This window comes from Danio rerio, chromosome 7 (assembly GCF_049306965.1).
Source record: "Danio rerio strain Tuebingen ecotype United States chromosome 7, GRCz12tu, whole genome shotgun sequence".
Lineage (NCBI taxonomy): Eukaryota > Metazoa > Chordata > Actinopteri > Cypriniformes > Danionidae > Danio > Danio rerio.
Genome location: NC_133182.1, coordinates 7,970,389 through 7,990,422, shown reverse-complemented (window position 1 = coordinate 7,990,422; position 20,034 = coordinate 7,970,389). Strand labels below are relative to the sequence as shown.

At 39.9% G+C, this 20,034-nt stretch overlaps 1 protein-coding gene across 2 annotated transcripts in view; it reads left to right on the top strand.

The window, feature by feature from the left end:
• Positions 1-20,034, top strand: part of si:ch211-163c2.3 — a 67,861-nt gene that overhangs the window by 28,394 nt on the left and 19,433 nt on the right. For both annotated transcript variants that reach the window (XM_021478112.3, XM_073908025.1), the window contains one exon: positions 1,603-1,976. In XM_021478112.3, the coding sequence (XP_021333787.3) occupies positions 1,603-1,976 (374 nt within the window). The remainder of the gene's footprint in view (positions 1-1,602; positions 1,977-20,034) is intronic.

Here is a 20,034-nt window from a genome sequence, read left to right as displayed (position 1 = left end):
CTGGCAGATTTCGGGCTATCACCTCCGGAGAAGTGGAAAAGTGCCCTTTCACATGGCGCCGTTGGAAATGGCGCCCCTGCCCTCCAGCGGGGAAAGAGCAAGTTCCCTCCTCTCCAGATGACCTGTCCCAGGGACGCTTCGCGGTCCGTTGCCAGACTTAGCGGCGTTCTGGGCAGGGGGAGTTGCCTGCTTCCGAGGTGCTCGACGCGCTCGCTTCGCCAGGAGCCGAAAACTCACAGGCTTTGGATGGGAGACGAGGCAGACCCCGCCAAGAAGAGGCGCTGCGTGGATTAACCGCCATAGCACACTCAACCTGAGGAATCGCCACATACCCCCTGGCCGTTCCACCACCAAGAGTGGTGAGGGTGGAGGGACACGCAGCACGAGCAGAAAAAAGGTGCTCTTTAAGACCGCGTGAGCCTACTGTGCGTCGCCGGGAAGAAGGGAACACCCCTCTAGTCGGTCCGGCCGCGGAGCTGGGGGATAAACCATCTCTAACCCACGGCCGAAGCAGCCCGGGAAAGCACGGCTAACACGTCTGTTTCAGTATCCGTTTTGACAGCGCTCACCTGCCCGAAAGGGGCGAGCGGGTCCGGATCATCGTCGTACAATGAAAGCCCACCCTCCGATGCTGCGGAGGACATCTGATCTCCGGTGTCAGCGAGCGTGAGAGCTACCATCTGATTAGACGGATCACTCCCAGCGCCCGAAGCTTGGATGGAGCGCTTGGAGGAGCGAGAGGTCCGCGAGCCCTTAGGCGGCGGATTATCTCTCGCTGGAACCCTCAGATCTGCCCGAGCGCCCGCTGCAGAACAGGAGGCGACTGGGGTGGCTCGCTCTCTCACGAAAGTTAGCCGCGATCTCAACTGCGCGACAGTCATGGCATCGTAGTGACGACATGAACCGCCCCCGAGCACCACATTAACATGCTGGACCCCCAAACATGTAATGCAGTGATCGTGCCCATCATCCGGAGCCAGGAAACCCCCGCAACCAGAAACGCACAGTCGGAGCGCCGTCCTGAAAAGGACTTGCTGCACGACTGTGTTGCTGTTTTAGGATGCTTTGCAACAATACGCACCGCTCTGGAGGACCGAACCCAAAGGGACGCCAGGCAAGGGAGAAACCCAGCTCGACCACCTGCCGCTGCGTGGACTCGCTCTGGACCGGGAGACACTCGTTCGCTCGAAGTGGCTGTAGACAGCAGGAGGAACCCTCATGAAGCTCGATTAGAAAAGTCTCTGAAGCGAAAAGGATAGCGTCTGCTGGCGCCAGGTGTGCTTATATACTCAGTTGATTGCATATGCCGCACACCTGCGCAGGCTTGCGCTGCCACTTCATTCTTAATTGGCCCGTTCAATACTCTTTCAGACGAGTAGCTTCTGAACCGAACCTCCCATACGTGGATTTAGAAAATTAAATCCACTTATAGTGCTGGAGTTCCCCCCGAAGGGGAACTTTACTATCACCACCACTAAGTTTCCAACATCTTAGTGTTACAATCGCTGGAGCAGTCGGCAAACATGATAAAAAGGTTCTACAATCAAAATACACCATTTCGGTTGCACTCTTTTGACAATATTGTACTTACACTCTTTTCAGCTCCTGCACCATTACATTTGTCCAGATCACAAGCACCTTCTTCACCAGTCTGTTATGACTTGAGTTCTCTATTGGCATCTTTGCCGGTAACAGAGGACAAGGCAGCATTCCTGGTGATTGGTGACCGTGATAAAGATGTGTTTGATGCCTGTACAGAGCTTCAGCGGGCGTACGACAGTCAGTGTTTAAAAGAGTCTTTCTACTCTGATGAGATGGAGCGTCTAACTAAAGATGAGTTGAACCAGCTGCGCACTAAAGTCCATTCACTGCACCTTCAGCTAGAAATCAACAGCTCTGGAAAGTGGGTGGCAAAAGGGCTGAAAGATGGTGTGAATGAGGTGGCGAGACTGATGCGAGATGCACTTCGCAGACAGGTGAGAAAACAAACAGTCAAATTTAATCACCACTCATAAGATAATCACAATTTATGAATGTTATCTATTTTATTAAACATAATTCACACATAATTAAACATCATTTTAAGCCAGTCACCTAAGTATATAATGCATGTAATTTCATTAAAAGGATTTTCACCTTTTCAACATAAGGTAGTGTGTAATGTTGCCATGCGAGCATGCAAGGTTACAAAACTGAAAGTTCAAAGTAAATGGAGAAATTGGTATTTAAAGAATTAGCATAGCAAAATCCTGGTGAAGGACTACAATGAAAAATATCAAGATTGGCGACATCTAGGGCCCTATCATACACCCGGCGCAAGACGCGGCGCAATAGACTTTTGCTAATTTCAGCTTGGAGCAAGAGTCATTTTGAGGCGTTGCGCTACACTGTTTAAATAGCCAATGCATTTGCGCTCATATGTGTGTCCATAGGCGTTAGGGTTGGGTATCGTTTGGTTTTTTTTTTATACCGGTGCTAAATCGATACTTTTAAAACAGTGCCGGTGCCAAAACGGTGCCTGAACCGATACCTTTTAAACACAAAATGAATAGACAAAAAAAAAAAAAAATATATATATATATATATATATATATATATATATATATATATATATATATATATATATATATAAAATAAGTTTAAAGTAAACATCAATTCATATTTTATTTATTTGAATTGCATTAATTTATTTCTTTTGATCAATTGTTTATTGGCATAAATGCAAGATTTGTATTATGCCATTAACATTAAATTAGCTTACTACTAACCCGTGGAAAGGCTGTCATCAAAATCAGGAGCACCTTTTTTTTCTGGGTTTGGGGCTTTAAGGTTATTCCAAGAACCCTCACATGTTATAAGTTTGTTGTTAATGTTGGTGTGTCAGAATCTTTGCTTGTAAAATATGGGCATACTGTAGAATGCTTAGTTTAAGCAAATTAGATGAATGCGATCATGCGTGTTGATGAAGTTAGTCGCTCGCCGCATGTGCCGTACTGCACGCTTTGCTTTCTATAAGCTACAATAATAAACACCAGACATCCGTATCCCTCAAAGCTGTTTAGAATTAAACATTTAGAGATAATGTGACACAATGCTTACTCGCGTGTGTCTTTAATGCACCACTTTATGCTTCTTAAGTGCGTCACACAGCGGATGTGCCGCTCAGAGCCACGGCACAGCGCACACATGACAGATGATAGTATCACACACCAGACGTGCACATTCGCATGTTATTTAAAACTTGCAAATTCTTAAATGCATGGCGCTGCGCGTCACCGAGTGGCGCTTCCGGTGCGCGACCTGCCTTACGTTCTTGTTACAGCACTGTAATTAGCCACCGAAATTCATATGCTGATTTGATTCGGAGCATGAGTTTTGGTACCCAAGCCTAAAAGGCGTTCTGGTATAAAAAGGGAGGCGTTCTGAGGCGGACCGCTGGCGCGTTGCTATTTTGAGAAACTATAATAGATTTTTCATTAGACCAAAACAAACCCGGTCTAAACTCCAGCGCAGAGTTGCGCCTCGCTTACACACTGCTTAATACACACAAGATGTAGAGCAATACGCAAATATCTTTACATTTGAAAAAATTACAACATTTGTGCACATCACAGTAGCAGTTTCTCATTCCTTTCAACAAACTGCAAATGCTTTTGGACGTGCATCACTTGCTTTCATTCAACTCTCTGCTGTTTATAACATTATCATCTGCTTATGTCGTGTCAGTCAAAATTATCTAAACTTGTGAATGCTGAATAGTCATTGCATATAAAACTAAAAGTCCTCATTTCATTACTTGAGTCATTACATACAAAATGCTGAACTAGTTGTCAAAATCTGTCCAGCAAATTTTATAAAACAAATTTAAATCTTTATTTTCCTTAAAATGTCTTTAAAATTGAACAATTTGATGAATGATTTACAGACCTGTGTGTGTTGTAGGTTCAGTTCTAATATGTACTGCAATATTGTATACAGTTGTGCACATCTTTACCTAAAGGGAGTTTATGCTTGTTGTAAATAAGGGTGTGTTTATTCTTTTGCACAATGCTGTGAGTAAATTAGGATTGTAAAGAGCAAATGCAGTAAAAATGCAAAACATACATATTTAGTGTCTTGTACTCAGATAACTTATTCAATGCAGTGATGTCTAACTCTACTGTAGTTTTCAAATGGCTGTGCAGATAGTCTATAGTGCTGTCTTGAGCATTTTCAGCAAGGTTCACCAAAATCTGACCTTTTTTGCATCGAAAAAATTTTCCAGAGTAAACTTTCATAATGAAAACATGACAAAGCCATTTAACTATCTTGTTTATAAACAATGGTGTCATGACTTTTCATATTGATGACACTTTGATTGACATCAATACTTGCTTTTGAGGAATGAGCTCTCCATTTTGAGCATCTGACACGCTTTTGCAGGTTATCAGCTAGGTTTTGCAGTTTGTACTAACTGTTTTGAGAAATGCATTAAATGTTGTGCAAAAATGCACTAGTGTTGTGAGAAACACACCAAAGCGACTGAGAAGAACTGTAAAATATTTAGGATATATAGGATAGAAATATAAAGGATTAAAATATTACAAAACATATTATTTTCTAGCCAACATAAATATGAAAAACCACTGCTTTTTGAGCACACTTCGTTATTATTGTTCATTTATTCATTTGCTGAAAATTAGAACTGAATTTAGAAATTGAAGTTTTTCCACTAAGACTTACTTTACGTCATGTAAATAGCAAATGTGCTTATGGCGCGACGCAGCGTTCTTAAAAGTAATGGGAGATGAGACTCTGATTGGTTTATTCTCAAAACACACCTATAACTCATTAAGAAAATAAACTCAACCCTATCAGACCATGGGCCACGGCGCAAAGTGGATTTTTCCGTCCTGAATTTAGCAAAAATGCATTCTGACACGCCCTGAAAGCGTTTGCGCCCTGCGTTTTGTGCTCTGCGCATGGATCGTCAAAGTAGAGCCTAAACTTAAAAAAAAAACACTTGTAAATAAGCCTTCTGAATGCTGCTTTTTCACTGACATCAGAGGGACACTGTATTTAAGGAGAAATAGTTAAAATGTATTCTTAACTCCCTTAAAGACCATTATATGAAATGTATCCATCTTTCTGCTCAACATTTCACACAGAGGACAGCTTCCACAATCTGAAAAAAAGTGGTTCAGTGCCTCTGCAGCCAACCTGAATTTGAATCCCAGCAAGCACAGGATGCCTTTCTGTGTGGAGTTAACATATTTTCTTCTGTTTTAGCGTGTTTACGCTAATGTTCTTCCACAGCTAAAAACATGCAGCTCAGTTGAATATAAAATATAAAGATAAAAAAAATGTCCCTTCTTCAATCTATGTAAGATAGAGTTATTTAAAATATATTTATCTTTCTGCATGTCATGGATTAAGTGATCTCTCCATAAATATAACCAGAGATGGGTAGAGTATCTAAAATTTGTACTCAAGTAACAGTATACGTATTTGCGGAAATTTTTACTCAAGTAAAAGTAAAAGTAACTATATATATATATATATATATATATATATATATATATATATATATATATATATATATATATATATAAAAAAAAAATATATATATATATATATATATATATATATATATATATATATATATATATATAAACACTATTTTATGTTAAAAATGTACTGGGATAATCTGTTATTTCATTAAACAGCTACTTGGTTTTACCAAAGCAGGTCCGTAGCCAGCCTGTTACAAGGGATCTTTTTCTCAAAATGTGGACCTTTTTGCAGTTATTACCTCATTTACAATGTATGAGATTTAAATACTGTATTTTAGTGACATTCTAACCACTATTTTTAGCTGGATTAGCCTGTTAGGTCGTCATCATAATGAAACATTAAATGTACCAAAATATTTCCTCAAGATTTAGAAAAAGAAAAATGAATAAATACTTATTTTTAAAATACAAATTTATTAGGTCAAAAATCATCATCAGAAAAAAATAGGAATCTGTTAAAGTTTTAAAATAAAAACTGTAGCCTATTGTAGCTTTAGCCTACAAACTGGCCAGAACATTCAACTGTCCTCAGTCAAAATTTGGCTATTTGAATAAAAAAAAATGAAAACGTAATAATGATAAAAGAGCTTCACAATTTTTCTAGCCTCTCTTGTAAAAAAGTACATTTGATTTGATTAAAAATTCAAGGATAACAAAAATATCCAAATTAATTTTAATATAGGATTTTTCTTGGTCTTAAAGGGGTGGTCCACTATGATATCATATTTAAAGGGTCACGAAACACCAAAACACATTTTTGAGCTGTTGACAGTCGTATATGTGTCCCCCACTGCTAAAAACATTATTAAGACACCTATATTTCACAAAAAAGTGTAAATTGGTTGTTTTTGCGTTATTTCAAGCAAATTCATACTTCCGGTTTGAAATGAATATATGAAATAATGAATATTGCAGCGTGCAGACTGGGCGTCTGTGCCAGAGTGTGTCTTATTACGTCTTACAGTGTGATGCATTACTTTCACAGTGTTTAGATGACAGAGATGCCACGTTGTGTTGGCAAAACAAGCGTGAAGTGTTGCTTTTATAGTTTGCTGCAGTTAAGTTTTGTTTTCATTTTCTCTCTGTGAGAGCGCAGCTGGACTCACGTGTGGATTAACAGTGTACGCGACTGTTACGTGTTTTATGATGTTAAAGTGGGATGCTGTAACATTTAAGTGAGACAGGTGTATTGTGTGCGACAGATCAATAATGAGGCAAGATTCAGTAACTCTCATTTAAAGCTTTTACTCTATAATTGAATTGAAACATGTAACAATAAATGGGGGAGAAAAAAAAACAAACAAACATGTATAATTATTATCTTTAAACAAGAAAAACGAGTGTAAGCCAAATCAAAGAAATTAACAAAACAAAACAATCCTTAAATCTAATGTCTAAACTAGGCGTCAAAAAGAAACACAAATAAAAACCGAGGTCTTCAGTGTGTACGACACCCGAACTAAACTAATCAAACTACAAAACTCAAAAATACACGGGTGGCAAAACACTCAAACTAATCTAACAAAACATCAATCTAAACTAAAACAAAACAAAACGGATAAGTCCGCTAAATCTTAGTTTAGAATCACACAACCATCATCATATGTTACTTAAAGCCAACAAAGTTCAACAAGCAACTCGAATTATCACAGTAACTGAGCGATCACAAAATAGACGAAGCATTTGCACAAACAAATTGCGTGGAGCACAAAGGGTACGCCGAGGCAGGGCGCACACCACACACTGGACTGACAGGGCTTTAAATACTTGTGGCTTGTCCTGGGATTGGTGGAACCAGAGAGCGTCATAATGATGATGGACAGAATAATAAACCAATAAGAAACCTAGGGTTGAACAAACGGAGAGGAGGGTGAAAAAAAAACAGGAAAAACATAAATCATAACACTCCCCTGCTTAAGATAAAACTATAATGGATGAAATTCCAAAACAATATATAGTTTTAACAAATTTCACTTTCAACCACTTTTTCTTCACACTCTAGATAATGCATCGGCCAATACATTTTCTGATCCTTTTTTATGTTTTATCATCAAGTTGTAACCTTGAACGATCAGAGACCAGCGCATGAGCCGTTGGTTCTGATTGTGCATACGGGACAGAAATACCACAGGGTTATGATCTGTGAAGACAGTTATGGGCAGATTACTAGAACTCAAATAGACATCAAAGTACTGCAATGCCAGTAGTAACGCTAATGTTTCTTTTTCAATTGTAGAATAATTTAATTGTGCTTTATTAAACTTGCGTGAGAAAAAACAAATTGGATGCTCTATACCGTGCGTATCTTCCTGAATGAGTACCGCGCCCGCTCCCACGGAGCTTGCGTCCACCTCCAGCGTAAAAGCCTTCTCATAAACTGGTGCTGCCAACACAGGATCACTGCATAGTAAAGATTTGACGCTTTCAAATGCCGCCTGGCATTCATCAGACCACAGGAACACACGTGAAGGGCTAAGGAGGGAAGTTAGAGGAGAAACGACAGTGGAAAAATTTTTACAGAAGTTCCGGTAATAACCAGACATTCCCAAGAATCTACGCAACTCCTTGCGTGTGGTAGGTACTGGAAACTCAGAGATAGCACTCACTTTCGCTCCAATAGGCTTCACTTGTCCTTGCCCCACTTCTTTACCCAAATATGTTATTGTGGCTTTCCCGAAATCGCACTTGGCAAGATTCAAAGTTAGCGATGCTTTCTCAAGACGCATAAATACTTCACGAAGCGTTGAAACGTGTTCCGACCAGTCAGTGGAATAGATCACAAGATCATCTAAATACGCATTACAATTACGCACTCCCATAAGTACAGTGTTGATGAGTCGTTGGAATGTTGACGGTGCGTTACGCATTCCGAATGCCATGACGCAGTACTGCATGAAGTCATCAGGGGTTACAAAAGCAGAAATGTCCGATGCGCGATCAGATAACGGTATTTGCCAGAAACCTTTGAGTAAATCCAACTTACTGACAAATTTAGCAGTTCCAAGTGCATCTACGCAATCTTCCATGCGTGGTAACGGAAAACAATCAGGTACAGTCAGAGCATTCACCTTACGATAGTCTGTACAAAATCGCGCCGATCCGTCACTTTTAGTCACCAGTAGACATGGAGAACTCCACGGACTGCAGCTTGGTTTGGCTAAACCATTCTCACGCAAGTATTTTACTTCGGTTTGCATCACAGAACGTTTCACGGCATTAACTCTGTACGGATGTTGTTTCACAGGGGCTGAATTACCCACATCAATATCGTGTTGCAATACTGTAGTGCAAGAAGGAACGTCACGAAAAAGTAAAGGAAATGCCTCTATAAGCGCTTTAATGTCACATCTCTGAGCATCAGATAGGTGAAACAGAGAAGAATCTAAATCAGCCAGGATTTCGGAGTTTTTAAAACGTGCACATTGTTCGTACGTGTGTCTAACTTTCACGCCATCATCTTCGTGATCAGACATTACATCACAGACCAGCGAAGTGACAGGTGCATCAGAGAGCGGCTGGTCTAATTTCGCCTCATTATTAGATGTCTCTCGAACATGATAAGTTTTCAGCATGTTTACATGACACACGCGAGTTTTCTTGCGGCGATCCGGAGTACCAATTACATAATCTGTGCAACGCAATTTTTTAATTACCTCGTACGGTCCCGAAAAACGTGAAGATAGTGAAGAGCCAACAACAGGCAATAAAACCAGCACTTTATCGCCTTCTTTAAAATCGCGCACAACAGTTTTCCGATCAAAGTGAGATTTCATGGTAATTTGTGCACTCACTAAGGCTTCTTTTGCAGCAGAGCAAGCATTGTGAAGACGTTCGCGAAATCTACTTACGTAATCAAGCACATTCGTTTTTTCACTAGTCTCCTGAGATAACATATCCTCTTTCAGCATCTTAATCGGGCCCCGAATTGAATGAGCATACACCAGATCTGCCGGGCTATATCCTAAACTTTCCTGCACGGCTTCTCTCACAGCAAATAAAACTAGAGGTGTCCCCTCATCCCAATCTTTACCAGTTTCAAAGCAATATTTCCTGAGCATTGATTTTAAAGTCTGATGAAATCGTTCCAAGGCTCCCTGACTTTCTGGATGGTATGCACTTGAAGTTCTGTGGGAAATCTTTAAAGTTTTCAACACTTGTTCGAATAGATTAGACATAAAATTCGTTCCTCTATCAGACTGCACAACTTTGGGCAGTCCAAATAAAGAAAAGAACTTTACTAGTGATTTAATCACTACAGAAGCAGTTATTTTCCTTAACGGAAACGCTTCAGGAAAACGTGTTGCTGCACACATGACAGTCAGTAAATATTGATTGCCAGCTTTTGTTTTAGGCAAAGGACCCACACAGTCAATCAGAACATGCTCAAATGGCTCACCTAAAGCCGGAATAGGTCTCAATGGAGCTTTTGGAATAATCTGGTTTGGTTTGCCTGAAAATTGACACGCCTTACAGGTTTTACAGTGCTTTGTCACGTCAGTCTTAAGTCGAGGCCAAAAAAAGTGCTTTAAAATCCGGTGATAAGTTTTCTTAATACCTAGGTGTCCGGAAAAATCATGGTCATGAGCAAGAGAAAGAACAGTTTGCCGGTAACATGTAGGAACGACAATTTGACTTGCGCCATACCATTCAGCTTCAGATGCATCAGGGCACCATCTACGCATCAGCACTCCGTTCTCTAAATAGAAAGCGATTTTTCTTTCACGCGCCGCATCTGCTGGAACAACAGAAGAAAAATATTTATGCAGAGAGAAATCATCTTTCTGAGCAGCAATCAGATTGTCTCGAGTCACGTGCAATTTTATTTTCTCAACATTTGGCGTTTTAGATTTTTCGTCGGATTTACCAGGATCAATCAACTCATCATTCAACATAGTAGGAGCCATAAATGTCGAGATCAAATCATCTGCATCATCAAATTTGCGAGTCTGCGCGCGCGTAATGGCGCAAACGGGAAAAACGTCAGATAACTCTGACAGCTCATCAGTGGACACAGAAAAGTCAGGTTTATCACAAACCTCAAGCAATGGCATAACTCTCCCACCAGCTATGTCATTCCCAAGAATAAAATCAACCCCTCTCACAGGTAGATTTTCACGTACCCCAACTTTAACCAAGCCAGTAAACAAATCAGATTTTAAATAAATCTGATGAACAGGGACTTTGATTGTGCTCATTTCAATCCCTCGAACTAGCACATAACTACCACAGAAAGTGTTTTCCAAAGATGACAACACATCAGCCGTAACAAAAGAATAACCTGCTCCAGTGTCACGAAGCATTTTTACCCTTATTTGATTCTCAGGCTTGTCATCATTAGATATCAATCCCTCTAAAAGGAAAGGTTGATAAGCGACATCACAAGTCTCGCGACTTTCCACACTAACCGGCTTTACAAACGCAACACTCTTAGTGCCGGCGTTTTGCTGCTTACGTTTCAATAATAAACATTCAGAAATAATGTGCCCGTTTTTGTGGCAATAAAAACACTCCCTTACCTCTCGAATTTGTGCATTTTTATTTTTCAAACGAGACTGATCTTTTTCAACAGATGGAACAGAATTTTTCTCAGTACGAGCTGACAGAAAAACATTTTTGTGGGTTAATGCGAATTCGTCAGCAGAAACGGAGGCTTGAGCCAGAGAAGTTACCTTCTGTTCATTAAGATAAATTACAACACGCTCCGGAATACAATTCTTGAACTCCTCCAAGAGAATTAATTCACGTAACGCTTGAAAATCGGAAACTTTATTCGCCGTGCACCACTTGTCAAACAATATACCTTTTTCTCTCGCAAATTCAACATAGGTCTGATTAGAATTTTTCTTATGCATTCTAAAACGCTGTCTATACGCCTCAGGTACGAGCTCATACGCTCGTAAAATTGCCGCTTTGACAACGTCGTAGTTTAAGCTGTCCTCTAAGGACAACGCAGAACATACCTCTTGTGCTTTTCCTGTTAACCTGCACTGCAACAGTAAAGGCCAAACTTCCTTAGACCACTTCAAAGCGCAAGCAATTCGTTCGAATACATTAAAATAGGAGTCAACCTCAGTCTCTCTAAATTGAGGTACAAGAGAAATATGTTTACTCACATCAAACGTCCCGACAGATGATGTCACGGCAGATGAAAGAGCCGCATTCTGCGCTAGTTGGCCAGGAGAAACAGGTGCATGCCTGGCTGCATTCAGTTCAAGCTCTCGCAACTTGATTTGCGTCTCCGCCTCTATTTCAAGCCTGCGGATCTCAAGTCGCAGCTCTCTCTCAGCATGACTCTCTCGCTCACGCTCTTCTTTTTGGAGTCTCGCAATGCGAGTTTTGAGGCGCACATCACCTCCTGATTCAACCTCTGAGGGTGAAAAAGGTTCGAAAGGCGGCAAAACAGCTTTAGCTTCGTAGCCCTCCGCAACAGCTGTTTCGCTCGCTTCCTCCGCACCTATGTGAGCAGAGTCAGCAGACACATAGTCAGCGCCAGGTGAGCTTTCAGCCAGCACCAATAAACCCAGCTCCTTTAAATGTCGGACAATGACTCCTTTTATTTCACGCTTTAACTGTTGTCTACTAATTTTAATTTGGAAATGCTCAGCAATTTTTAATAAATCATCTTTTCGAAAGGTATCCAATTGTTCAACAGATGGTGCACTAACGAAACTGTTTAAATCAAACTCAGCCATACTGATATAATGCTCTAAAACTCCACGCAATCACTAATCTTCGTTCACTCAAAACTCAAAATTGATCCGCCGTCAAACACACATCGTCTCACCTCATCCCATAAAGAGATAAATTTAAATATAATCCCACCGCTGCCACCAATTAAATGTTACGTGTTTTATGATGTTAAAGTGGGATGCTGTAACATTTAAGTGAGACAGGTGTAATGTGTGCGACAGATCAATAATGAGGCAAGATTCAGTAACTCTCATTTAAAGCTTTTACTCTATAATTGAATTGAAACATGTAACAATAAATAAGGGAGCAAAAAAAACAAACAAACATGTATAATTATTATCTTTAAACAAGAAAAACGAGTGTAAGCCAAATCAAAGAAATTAACAAAACAAAACAATCCTTAAATCTAATGTCTAAACTAGGCGTCAAAAAGAAACACAAATAAAAACCGAGGTCTTCAGTGTGTACGACACCCGAACTAAACTAATCAAACTACAAAACTCAAAAATACACGGGTGGCAAAACACTCAAACTAATCTAACAAAACATCAATCTAAACTAAAACAAAACAAAACGGATAAGTCCGCTAAATCTTAGTTTAGAATCACACAACCATCATCATATGTTACTTAAAGCCAACAAAGTTCAACAAGCAACTCGAATTATCACAGTAACTGAGCGATCACAAAATAGACGAAGCATTTGCACAAACAAATTGCGTGGAGCACAAAGGGTACGCCGAGGCAGGGCGCACACCACACACTGGACTGACAGGGCTTTAAATACTTGTGGCTTGTCCTGGGATTGGTGGAACCAGAGAGCGTCATAATGATGATGGACAGAATAATAAACCAATAAGAAACCTAGGGTTGAACAAACGGAGAGGAGGGTGAAAAAAAAACAGGAAAAACATAAATCATAACAGCGACGCTCGACAACAATAACTTACGTGTCTAAGGAGGAACATTGTTTACCTGAGAGCTGTTCTCATCTGCAAATGCAGAGATCCGGATTCGCTTGTAGTCTCCTCTAAATAAAGACGCGGCTCTAGTTGCTGGAGATTGTCCTGTCTCTACAGATTTGGTAAGTGAGCGACCAGTGCTCTTTGTTTATTCAGTTTGTTCGTATTGAACTAAGTTAACTATTGCACCGAGTCACAGTGTAAACACGTTAGCATCACAACCAAACTTTAACCTTGTGTAGGATTTTCACCGCATTTAGTGACCGGAATAACACACGCGGTTCTCTGACGCTACCTGCCGTGTGCATCTAAGTTTCCGGAAAATGCTGAGGTTTTTTTTCTCTCATTCGCCGTGCGGTATCAAACACTTTATGAAAAATACACGCTTAGAGCAGTTCCTCGAATCAAATATCTCGTTTGTCGCGAGGGGCATGAATGAATTCCCTGAATGAAAGAGCCAAACTGCAGTTAAAGTCCACCATTTAATAATTTGGCAAATAATTCGACTACAGATGTCCATGTAGGTTAAACACTCACTTTCTACTGTGTGTGTGTGTGTATTTTGACTCTAAAACTCGCATGTGCCCAAATAGACACTCCCACACCATCCCACTTTTCTTCCTCCGACACTCCCCCCTAAACAGAGCTGGACACGCCCACTTTTCTGACTTTTTCCAAAGTAGAGGTGTGAAAACACCCTGCTGAAACGAGGGGGTTTCATGGCCCTTTAAAGCTTAGTTGATGTGTAATGTAGATGTGTGAACATAAACAACATCTCTAAATGTAAAAAGTTCTAAGTTCAATGCAAATTGAGGGTTTCACACCTACACTTTTGTTTCGGAACGTATCTCGTTTGCCCAGTTAGCGCAGTTCATTTGGTATATGTGAACAGGGCAATTGCGCTCTGTTCCACGCCAAAGTATTCGCTCCGAGATCGCTTGAATGAGGTGGTCTCGGCTCGATTGAAACGAACCCTGGAGCGGTTCGATTGCAGTGAGAAAGTGATCCGATCCGAGCGCTGTTATATCACAGTGTTTTATGGATATGTAATAGAAATACGGCGATATGAAGAGAGAATTATGAGTAGGGCGGGAAGTTTCGCGAGTCTCCGGATGCCCGCAAACGAGGCATGATCTCCCGGTAATCTCGCGTCTCCCTCCCGGTCCTCAAATAGGCATCATCGCGCACCCTTCTCACCCCTCCCCACCGCGTCTCTCCTCAGACACGTCGCGCGCGCACGCTGTCAATCACCATCAAACCACCACCTCTCCTGACAGCTGAGCGAGACGCTGCAAAATAAACCCTGACACTCTGCCCAATGTAAGGAGAGTTTACTCACACGTGACTTGTGTTAGCTCTTTTGGTCTGATTAGAAACTTTGCAGTGTAAAAGCGAACCGCACCAAGAGCAAAGAGCAACAATGTAACAATTGTAATCTCTGTTTCGGAACAACTGAATCGATTCACAGGTGTGAAAGCACCCTGAGACTTTTTACAGAGTTAGCTTAGCAAAGCCTACAATTATGAATTTTGGGGACTACACAAAATACTTCCGCCCCCTGTGAGATCACAAAGGTTTGTTACTGCGCATCCGAACTGCACATGTGTGACAAAGGAGTTTGTCACTGGCCTGCGTGGTTGGGCACCCGGGGGGGACTATAGCTGCGTCTGAAACCGCATACTTCCATACTATATAGTACGCCAAAATCAGTATGCGAGCCGGGTAGTATGTCCGAATTCATACAATTCGAAAATCAGTATGCGAGAAGTTCCCGGATGACTTACTACTTCCGGCGAGATTTCGGAGTGAGCATCCCATGCATGCTGCGCTATCCCATGATGCCCCGCGAGCGAATTCATGAATGGAAGTAAAGTGACGCAACTGACGCAGGTAGGTCACGTGACCATGATAAAATGGCGGATGTAGTACGTCCGAATTCCATTCATGCTTTTCACATTCATACTGTATAGAACATACTTTTATAATGGCCGAGTAGTACGTTTAAATTGAAATGCAGTACCTACTGAGTAGTAGGCGGTTTCGGACGCAGCCTATGTGTTTTATGTGGGGGATGAAAACAATGGGAAAGAGTATTCATGACATGTGAAAATGCTGATTTAATAATTTTGGTTTTAAGTTATATAGTAATACAAATGAAGTGTATGAAAGTGTGAAATGCTTACCTGAGAGATTTGTTTATGTCCATACTTACCTTATACTTACCTTCAATATAGTTTAATCCAAACTGGGCGGAGTCACTCACTATAAATAGAGTGACTTGCCCTCAGTTCAGGGTGATATTTAATAGGAAAAAATTCAACTGGATTCTGTGATAATTGTCTGGGGTCCGTTCTTTGTACGTGGATTACTCAGTTAGCTGGATTTGGATATTGACGATTTGACAAGATCCAGGATCGTTTCGTTCTTCGAGGCTGATCTGAGAGTTGTTGTCATAGCAACAGTTCTGCTAGGTCAAACCTGATCGGGAGCAGGTTCAATTCATATAAACAGGATTAGATCGGCTCAGTTCAAGCAAAGATAATACAGAAAGTATGTTCCGAGTTCTGATATTTTCTTACAGTAGTAGTTATATACACTTGGGAAAATGGTACATATTTTTTAACTATATATATAAAGTTATAGTCATTAATAAAATAAATAAAGTTATACATATTAATAAAACGTATGCAATCTGCACCCTCGAAATGAAAGTACAAAGACAAAACTTATTGATATGAACTTTTTAGATCGCTTTAGTACAAATTGTGTATAATAGAAATGCACAATATGTGACTTTTTTTAAAGCAATAATACATTTATGCAGTCATAAACATGTTTTGTTAATATGCCAGTGATTTGATGCTTCACAAAAGTTGCAGACGCCTTTACCAATATGAAAATGCTTTTGTAAACAACCAGTTATTCTTTACACCGATTAAAAAACGGCTACAATAATAAAGAAAATATTTTCTAAATGTAGAACTAAATACATTAATTTGCATTGAAATACTTGATGAATACTCTTGTCTTGACAAATGAAAGTGTGTGGAAAGTTCTTGCGTGTCATATTTAACAAACCGTTTACTGCTAATTTGATGTAATTTTGCTCACATGTATAATTGAATATTAATCAGATGATGTCATTACGCTGCTGTGCCGTCAGCCAATCGTTGCATTGCTGATCATGATTTCGAGGATCGATAGATCTGTCCTTCACAACACACGCAGCGATCTCAGATCAGTTTATCCAGACATCCTAATCTGATTCGCGAACTTGTTTGAAGAACCAAATTAGCGAGAGATCAGTTATCAAGATTAAAAGATCCAGGATCTGCCAAATCATCTCAGATCATTTAAGCGAGGTACAAAGAACCGACCCCAGGAGGAGGAATCAGTTGAATATGTTTTATGTTACTGCAAGAAATTCATAATAGAAAGAGAAATATTAAAGAAAGAAATTATAAAACAAAACTTTTCAGAAATCAGCGTAACAATTATACTTGGAAACGATAACAATGAAAGATTAGTGAAATATCTAAGGAAAACAGGATTAATTAACAGGATTTAAAAGAATAAAGATGTAGGTAAATGTTAATAGGGTTTTTTTTTTTTTTTCCTCCGGGAGGTAGCAAACTCAGGCTCACACTCCAGTACAGTAGGTGGCGGTAATGCACCAAAATGTTGGTTGCCGACTACCATAAAACAGCAAAGAAGAGGAACAGTTCAGGGTGGGAGTTGTAGGAGATAGAAGGTGTGAGTAGTGGCAAATGGTTGGTTTGATAATTCTGGATAGCAAACATTTTGTATATAATTATTTTGTTAATTTATTGTCTTTATTTGTTTGTTTTGTTGTTTGTTTATTTTTTGTATGTATATATATACAAATATATATATTAGTATATATACTAATATATATATATATATTAGTGCTGTCAATCGATAAAAAAAAACTAACTAATTAATCGCATTTAAAAGACTGAAACTTGTAACTTTGGCTATTCGAGTGTAAAATTAATGTAAACGCAAGAAAAATACTGTTTAAAATTTAAAATATAATTAATTATTAGAATTTTTGTTTAACTTGTAACACAGATTTCTTCATGTAAACAACATACCCACAATAAACAATTAAGATCCTGGCTTGACAGCCATATTTATTACAGAAATAAAAACACAGGCATGTTAATGACATTTGAATTTCAAAACAATCAATTCCAATAAAGAAAACACTGATTTCCATGTAGGATTCTAAGTGGACTGCAAAAAAAAAGCCAAAATACAGGCATTGCAGATATGGAAAATTATAATAATAATAATAAAGTATAGAAAATCTGTGCATGCCCTTGAATAGGTTTACCAACTCCCATTCTATAAAAGCACAAAAGCCATATATAGGAAATAATGAGAGTTGACAAATTAAAAAACTACTTTATTTATTTATTTATTATTAAAATAAAATTATAATCCACACTGGAAATGTGGGTGCCTGTGTGTTTTAAGGGAGCCTAATAAATAATGAACATAACAAAAACTGCCTACTAACGCACACAGTTAATGTTAATTAATAAAATAAAGATAAATAATAAAAGCAATGTGTCAGAGACCCTAAAAAACTGTAACTCAACAATGAAACATCAAACGTAGCTAACAGCTTTTACATTGTCAATCAAATGAACATAAACAATTAAAAAATGCAACAAATATTTGTTTGGGTAGAACTACAAAAAAAATGTAAAAAAAAGTTGCTTAAGTTGCACACTAGTTTGATCATGTATAAATATCATTCTAATATCCATATTGTATAAATATTATTGTCACTATAAGCCTACATCATGCTGACGATCAAAAACACAATGTCATGATATCTCATGCGCTTGTCTTCTGAACGAGTGCATCTTAAAATACATGAATGACCCCTCGTAGATCGTAAGAAGCAGATATTCTTTATAATTTGTAAAATAAAGACTTGCAGGTTAAGGAAACAGCATCGGAATTTGCCACGGCCGTGGTGCAGATTAAAAGTTTAAAAAAAGTATATTTATATGGACAGATAGGTAACTAGATAGAATAGACAGGAGTATGTTGATCTGTGCCCCGCTGCAGAGTGCAGACAGACGCAAAAGCCTTCTCTCCCGCGGCGCAGACCGGCGCGTAAGAAACAGGCGGGACTCTCTCCTATTTTGACGAATAGACACCAACGTTACACAGAGCCCAACATGGAAGTTTGTGATTGGGTCAGCCCAATGTCAATAAAGAAAAGAACCAATGGGCTGCAGATTATGTCACACGGCTGCTTTGTCCGTAAAAGAAACATCTCACTTTCAGAGTGTGACAGCTCACAGCACCGTCAATCACTCAGGCAATAAAAAAAAAAAATAAAAAATAAAAAATATATATATATATATATATATATATATATATATATATATATATATATATATATAAATATATATATATATATATATATATATATATATATATATATATATATATATATTTTTTTTTTTTTTTTTTTTTTTGTCTACTTTATTTTTGGGATTTTTGGATTGGAAACTTTTGCACTGTAAATAAACGCACCTTGCACCATAGTGCTACGTCGGCTGAGCCATCATTTATTTTTTTCTTGTTTCACACACACCCTAAAAACGCCTCTGTGTGACAAGTGGTGTCAGAAGTGGGATAGCCAGTCGTAGAAAAGTGACTTCAGGAAAACAGTCCAGGAAGGTTCTGCGGTCACAAAAACCTGTGCTGGAAGAGGTAGCATGGGACACTATGGACGAAGAGGAGACAGCCAGTGCAGAGGGTGCCGAAGCCAGGTCCCCTAGAGTTAAACCTGAATCAAAAGGTATGGAGAGCCATGTAGTGGCATTGATGAGAACATTTCTGACAGCTCAGTCAAAAAGGGAAGAAGGCCTCATCTATGAGCTACAGGAGTTGTGAGAGTCACTGCAATATGTTTATATGGACAGCTTCTTATAGGCTGTCTGGACACTGTATAGCTGGGTGTTTTCAGTTCCCCTTCGGTTGGGGAACTCCAGTGCTATAAGTGGATTTGATGTTAAAATCCATGTATGGGAGGTTTCGGTTCAGAAGCCGCTTGTCTGAAAGAGTATTGAACGGGCCAATGAAAACAATGAATTGGCAACGTAAGCTTGCACAGGTGTGCTTCATTGCCAATTATCCCAGCATATAAGCACACCTGGCGCCAGCAAACGCCATCCTTTTCGCTTCAGAGACTTTTCTGATCGAATTGATGAGGGTTCCTCCTGCTGTGATGCAGCGATGCCGAGCGAACGAGAGCTTCTCCCGGTCCAGAGTGTGTACACACAGCGGCAGACAGTCAAGCTGGGGTTCTCCCTTGCCTGGCGATCCTTTGGGTCCGGTCCTCCAGAGCGGTGCATATAAAGTTGCAGCTTCACAAAGAGAGGTAATGCACCAATGCGTCTTTTCAGGACGGCGCTCCGACTGTGCGTTTCTGGATGCTGTGGGTTTCTGTCCTCAGATGATGGGCACGGGCACTGCGTTACATTCTCCAGCATGTTAATGCGCTGCTCGCGGGCAGTTCATGTCGTCATTGCGATGCTATGACTGTTGCGCAGTAAAGATCGCGGCTAGTCTTTGCAAAAGGGCAAACCACCCCAGTTGTCCCCTGCTTTGCAGCGGGCACTCTGGCAGATCTGAGGGTTCAACGAGAGATAATCTGTCGCCCACGGGTCTGCGGACCTCTCGCTCCTCCAAGCACTCCATCTAATCTTCGGGCGGGGGAAGCGATCCATCTAACAGATGGTAGCCCTTACGCTCTGACACCGGAGACCAGACATCCACCGCGGC